The sequence below is a fragment of the Cibotium barometz genome, chromosome 25, assembly GCF_041138505.1.
Source record: "Cibotium barometz isolate CiBa-2024 chromosome 25, ASM4113850v1, whole genome shotgun sequence".
In the NCBI taxonomy this organism is placed as follows: domain Eukaryota; kingdom Viridiplantae; phylum Streptophyta; class Polypodiopsida; order Cyatheales; family Cibotiaceae; genus Cibotium; species Cibotium barometz.
The window spans coordinates 5,300,017-5,306,577 of record NC_141070.1 but is presented as its reverse complement, the minus strand read 5'-3'; the positions used below and the strand labels follow the sequence as shown (position 1 = coordinate 5,306,577).

Below are 6,561 nucleotides of genomic sequence, written 5' to 3'. Positions count from 1 at the left end.
ATTTTCTATCACATCAAACATACTCATGGTGGCCAATGAGTCAAACATAAGAGTTAATGTAGAGAGAATATATTCTCTTCCATAATCGAGCCACCATATATAGCAGAGAACCAAGTTACGATGGCAAAGCTGCTAGGTGAGGATGAAAAGGCGACTGCTGTCGAGGCAACACATCGATGCTGCCCATGGCTAGGCAAAACATAGTTGGCTAGCGACACATAGGTTAGTGAGGTGACTCATGATTCTTTTGCTAGGGAAATGCATAAATGGCAGCAACATTTGATGAAAAAAGAAAACATTGACTTTAGGCTGAAAAAGGGGTTATAAGGAAACCCAAAAAATACAAAAACCCCAAAAATATAAAAACCCTAAAAATGCAAGAATTTGATGAAGAGCTTCCAATAGGAATTTGATGAAGAGAAGGGCTAGATAGAACTACAATCAGTGTTATGTCATGAACAAGTACATGGAAAAAGACACAAAGAAGTAGATAGCATGATGGCGTGGAGAAAAGGGTTAGTTAGGCATGAGCATGGTGGGATGGAAAAACACGAGTGAGAGGTGGATAAGGTGGCTCTGAAACCATGTTGAGATTATATAGTGCTTCAAAGAGAGAGAGAGAGAGAGAGAGAGAGAGAGAGAGAGAGAGAGAGAGAGAGAGAGAACACAATGGAGAGAGAGTGATTGCACAACACAATGATGAATGAATTATATGCATCAATGCTTTTATAGGCACTAGGGCCCTATCTTTTGTCCCTTAATAAGAGGTGGTTCACACTTAATGTATTTACACCAAAAGACTTAAATAACCTTTCACACCACTAAGACTCCGACTATTCCAACACATACCTCCATTGCATTAGTCAAATGGTACCGGAGGCTTGCCCTAGAGCCCTCGAGACAGCTAGCACTTGAGGGTTACCGTGGAGTATGGTATGCCTGAGTTTCCACTTGGTTCTTAGTATATGGGCTCCGCTTGGACCGCCTGCCACCCCTTCAGTATAGTTTGGGGTCCCCTTTTCTCCAACTCTCTCATGAGGACACCAACTGGGTTATGTGTTTAGATCTCCTCAGCCTCTACACCCACTACACATGGATCACACGTGCGGAGCTCCCACCAAAGATGCACTTCTATAGAGATTACTTCCTCACGCTCACTAAGGATGGGTTCATCCTCAATAAAGTTGGGCTAGTTGAGTGTTCACATGTCCCATGCCATGCAGATCACGATTGGCCAGATACAGGTTTTATTTCACTGCCTCAAAGTGGAGACAGGGAGAGCTCAACATGGCTTTAGAGCAGGGGAGCTCATACAGAGACCCGAGGAGTTCATACGGAGACCTAGGGAGGAGAGGATCTGCCGGTTATGCCACAGAGAGGTTGAGATAGGGGAGCATTACTCTCGCTACCCAGTATACTATGAGATCTGTGGGAGGTTTGGCCCACTTTCCAGGATCGTTGACTTCTTCAACCATCGTTGCCTAGGACACTTCCTGCTCAAGCTTTGTAGACACATGACACTTTCTTGAGAGAGCTTTGGCCCCAGCCATCCTGACTCCTCTCTTGCCAGCCAACTATCACTAGCTTCTGGACGCCCATTCAATGGATCCCGTGGACCTATCTTGGGCTGTTTGTAGATCCACCTTGCTCGAGAGGAGTTACCTTGGATTAGGGCCCCTGGCCTCCTTGACGTAGGCCATGATCCACCTTGCTCAAGAGGAGTTACCTTGGAAAGGTAGCTCATCAGCTCCAGATCCAGGACGTGCTTCATTGCCATTGAGCTACCTTTCCATGTGATGTAGGTGAGGGAGCATGCTTGATATTTTGGAGAGTGGCATTCCATGATGAGATTTTGTGTATTTTTGAGTTCCATGATGCGATATGCCATGGGCACTTAGGTCTCATAGGCCCGAATATACTTTTCTTTCTTTCCAAACTCCACCAAAAAAGGCAGGCTTTACCACGCATAGACTTATTTTTTCAGCACATGCCAAGAAAATTAGAAATGTGCACGCCTCTGTATTGTCAAGATTCTAGAACTTAGAATCATTTTATTACAGGACTTTCAAGTCTCAGTCTACTGAATTTCGAAGTTTTAGTGCGCTTGGAAACCCCCACGGCATCAAAGAAAACCAGGTACGTCCACTGGAGGGCTCCAGAGACGAATAAGAAAACTGCTGCAGTGGACAGTTGCCGGTATTAGGTCTCCGCCCTTACCATGGACTCTCGATCCATGCGCATTCTATTTCTGCGGGCGAAACGGGCAGCAGCGACTTCAAAAAAGCTCACTGGGCAGGTTTATTCTTCGTCGTCGTCTTCTCCTTCTTCATCTCTCTCTCTCTCTCTCTCTCTCTCTCTCTCACACACACACACACACGCGCGCATACACAGCACAAGCACAAACAAACAACAAACAAAGAAAAGTCGGAGGGCTTCAGACAAAACTTCTAGTGTTATCTCACCCTCACCATGAAGACCCTCGTCATTCAGAGTGCTGTCTCGAATTTCCCCCTGCTTTCGCTTCAGCAGTGTACCCATGTCCACCTTGGCAGCAGAAGCAACAACAAGCACATATTTAGGGTTCTTGTTGGTGCTCTACCCTCTACAAGCCGCCACCATTGTACTTGTATGTTTCTTTTTCCCACCTTTGTTTTCATTACATGTGCAGCTGCCGATGTAAAAACCGTGTTAGTAGTTCCTGTGGGGAACCTGCAAAACGTGCTTGGCCTATCCACGGCCTAGCGTTCAGTGGGTTGAGCTTGGCAAGATGGTTGACGGATTAGCAGGATCTCTGCCCGGGAAAATAGAAAAGAAAAGCATGCTGCTTGGCCTAGTGACTCATGCGAAGGAAGAAATACTGATTGAAAATCCTGATTTATGTGCAAAACCCTTTGTGAGCATCTTGACACGTTTTTTGGTTTTGCAGACACTGGCAATTGGAAGAATCCTTCAATCCGAGCCTCTGGAACCGCTGGTGAAGATGGCCAGCTTCACAAAGCAACATCACCAGGTACTTCGGTTGAAATGAGTCGAAATTTTCGTTTTTAAAAAACAAAATAAAATTGACAGAGAAGAGCTGCAATGTTTTACACTCTCCTTCCCTCTTTTTTTTAATTAAACGAAAAGTGCAATGGTCCTTTCCTTGAGATTCACTCAAAGTCAATCAGAGGTAAAGGAGAAGCTACCCAACCTAAGACGTCTTTAGTACGGCCAAGACGTAGGTCATGTTTGTAAGGGATACCCTGCGTGCCCACTTTCACATCAGGATGTGTAACCTCAACTATAGGGTAGGTGTGACAAGACATTGAAGAGCCTCACTCTAGACCACTTCAAGAGCTCTGCACAGGGTTTGGCAGAGGTGGGTCTTTGTGGACTTGATCTGAATCATCTTTCTTTGAGGTCGGGAAGGGGAATCCAAGACGTGGAGCTTCAGATGTTGGTGCAAGGCAGCCGCAGATGTGACACCTTTACTTGTCAGTCCCTTTTGTCTATCTTCAAACACCCTGCTGCCGACAAGTGGCAATGCTCTGCTAACTCTAAAAGGAAGGCCTTGTTCTACCTTGTACATGTCCTCGTGTTAGACTTGGTGTATGCACTTGTTGAGGACAGATTCACGTTTTACACTCTCCTTCCCTTTTTTATTGAACGAAGACTCCAATAGTCCTTTCCTTGAGATTCACTCAAAGTCATTGGTATGGCCAAGAAGTAGGTCATGTTTGTAAGAGATACCCTGCCGGCCCTCAGTTGCTGAGATCCACTTTCACAAAATTGCAATGCTCTGCCAACCCTAAAAGGCCTTGTTCTACCTTGTACATGTCTTCATGTTAGACTTGGTGTATGCACTTGAGGACAGATGCACGTGACGTGCTTTCCTACTTATCTTTGAACAGCACGGTGGGTTATCTTCAAAGATGCTCTATCTTTATCTAGGTCTTCGTACTGTTCTTGCTCCTTCAAGAACCTATTGGAGCTTGTCAATGACTGTTGCTGTCCCCATGGATGCGTGTGCTTGAACTTGTTTGAGGCCTTAATCGTTGGCTGTTTTTCAAAAGTTGTGTTATTGTGTAGTCCGATTGTGATGACATTGTACCCTTTTTTGGCACAGCTCTCTCTCCTGTGACAGCTTCCGGTAACCTTCTAAATGCTCTTCAGAATGCAAACAAGCTGATACCTTATGTTGTATTAGGAAGCACATTACTTGCCCTTGGTTATCCACCATCCTTTTCATGGTTCACAAACAGGTATGTCATTTATGTGTAGCTCAAAATCCTACTTATACCATCATGAAAGGCTCCCAAGCTAATCCAACTCAAAACATTGTGCTTACAGGTACTATGCACCAGCTTTAGGATTCTTGATGTTTGCCGTAGGCATCAATTTGAACTACGCAGACTTTGTCAGTGCCTTCAAACGCCCTTTGGTAATAGCAGTGGGATACATTGGGCAATTTGTTGTCAAACCTCTTCTTGGTGTACTATTTGCCTCCGTCGCAGTCTCCTATCTCCATCTACCTGAGGCCATTGGTATGCCCATGATCACATGCGGCAGTATTCATCTAACTTGATTTTATCTCCATGTTTCTGATGAAAAGATTTTGTTTGTGTTTTGATGTTTTACACAGGGTCGGGAATAGTTTTAGTTTCTTGTGTAAGTGGGGCACAGTTATCTAACTATGCAACATTCTTGGTTGAGCCATCAATGGCGCCTTTGAGCATAGTGATGACGGCCCTCTCTACAGCAACCGCAGTGTTTGTCACACCAGCCCTAACACACATGTTTTTAGGCCAACGATTGCCTGTGGATGTCCGGGCAATGATGTTTGACATCACACAGATCGTTGTTGCACCTGTTGCTGCAGGTCTTGCACTCAAACAGTATGAGACTCCACTCTTGAAAAGCAAAAAAAACTTTATTTGAAAAAAAAGCCCAAATGTTTCTCATTGATATATTGTATTTACAGGTTTGCTCCACCAATTACAAGGATCATCAAGCCCTTTCTTCCTATTCTCTCCGTGATGGTTACAGGCTTGTGCATGGGGTCTCCCTTGGCCACGAACATCAACGCTGTTGAGTCTCCATTGGGTCTCGAGCTTCTGCTGCCTATCATAGGATTCCATGCAGCTGCTTTTGTGGTCGGACACAAATTCTCTGGACTTATTTTCTCCAAGGAGTCCGACAGGAAAGGATTGCAGAGAACGATATCGTTTGAAACAGGTTAAACTTTACTTTTGTAGTAAGAGAGCAGATGGATAGCAAGGTCTAGATAAATCAGCAATGGTCTATTTTTGAAGAATCCAATTCAGTTTTTTAAAAACACTGAGTTTTTGTTTAGTTTGTGAAATAACCTGAACTTGCATTCGTATATTCAACTGTTGGATGGCATGTGTCATGGCATCGATTGGATGCATGTGACATGAACTTGTGCAACTTACATGTGCACCACATGTGCGTTGTGATTTTGCTGAGTTGTTTGTTTTGGAGAGCTTACTCCTCTGGCTTGTTTGGTGCTTGTTTACAGGCATGCAGAGCAGCCTTCTTGGCCTGGCATTAGCAAACAAGTACTTCTCGGACCCCCTTGTTGGGCTTCCATCGGCCATGTCGGTAAGTTGCACCTGGCACTTGATCTACAAATATTTGCTCCCATCAAAGGTTGGATGGACTTGACACACAAGTGTGATATTTTTTTTGGTCCCTTTTTGTTTCCTGTGCTCTTGTTGCAGACTGTCCTCATGTCCCTAATGGGATTTGGCCTAGTCATGTATTGGAACGCAAAGAAAGAAAAGGAACTACGAGGCGCATAAGATTTTTCTGTCTTTGGGAATCCTGAATACTTTTTTTTGGGTACATTTCACGGGTGGGTACATTTTTGTGTAAATGTTCGGTGGTGAGACACCATTATAAGATTTCTATGTCAGAATTCCTGTGTAACAGCATGATTTATTCTCTTAAAAAAAGAAAAAGAAGATTGGTTGCAAAGCCAGAAAAATCAGGGGAGTGTTTTCAAGGGACATCCCAAGGAAGAACTCACGATTTTTTTGTCAAGGGTAATATGCATAGGGGTAGTCAACGATTGTCCTGGTAATGTTGATAGCTTACTTTCCAATTCTTAAGGATTGGGTTCCTTTTCTCTCACAGCTACTTAAAACCAATTTTTATTAACCACTTCTTATGGAAGGCCAGCCTTTTTTAGTATTTTGGATCCCTCGGGATGCTTTGTATTCTGAAACCCCAAAGGTTATGAGTATATGCTTTTTGTGAAGAAATAAAACTCGACATTTCTCTTGCATGATTCATACACTTTAAAAGCTAGCATTAAGTAGCAGTTTTCAAATTTCCTAGCTAGAAGAGCGAAACTTATGGCCAAAAGCCAGACACACAGTCATGAAGGGTCACAATTATTCGAGAGTGTAGAGGCTTCTATCGAAGATCAATATGTATAATGGGGCCACCTCACCTGTGAGATTTTACATGCAACCTGTTCTTTATAGATGGGTCACAATCTTGTTCATGTGGTCAATGGTCAAAAAGACCATTCTGCAGCGCCATACAGTACACTGAGCG

At 43.9% G+C, this 6,561-nt stretch overlaps 1 protein-coding gene across 3 annotated transcripts; it reads left to right on the top strand.

The window, feature by feature from the left end:
- The first annotated feature begins 2,157 nt into the window (after nt 1-2,157).
- On the top strand, nt 2,158-6,282 carry LOC147624174 (putative sodium/metabolite cotransporter BASS5, chloroplastic). Of its 3 annotated transcripts, none has more exons than XM_086819106.1 (8): nt 2,158-2,626; nt 2,927-3,010; nt 4,106-4,241; nt 4,330-4,523; nt 4,622-4,874; nt 4,961-5,214; nt 5,519-5,601; nt 5,721-6,282. In XM_086819106.1, exons 1-8 carry the CDS (start codon nt 2,470-2,472, stop codon nt 5,799-5,801), a joined length of 1,242 nt encoding a protein of 413 aa, XP_086675232.1. In that variant the 5' UTR covers nt 2,158-2,469; the 3' UTR covers nt 5,802-6,282. The 3 variants fall into 3 exon arrangements, with proteins under 3 accessions (XP_086675232.1, XP_086675234.1, XP_086675233.1); XM_086819108.1 differs by having other exon boundaries at nt 2,233-2,296; XM_086819107.1 differs by lacking the exons at nt 5,519-5,601; nt 5,721-6,282 and having other exon boundaries at nt 2,328-2,626; nt 4,622-4,858; nt 4,961-5,158.
- Nucleotides 6,283-6,561: the final 279 nt, after the last annotated feature.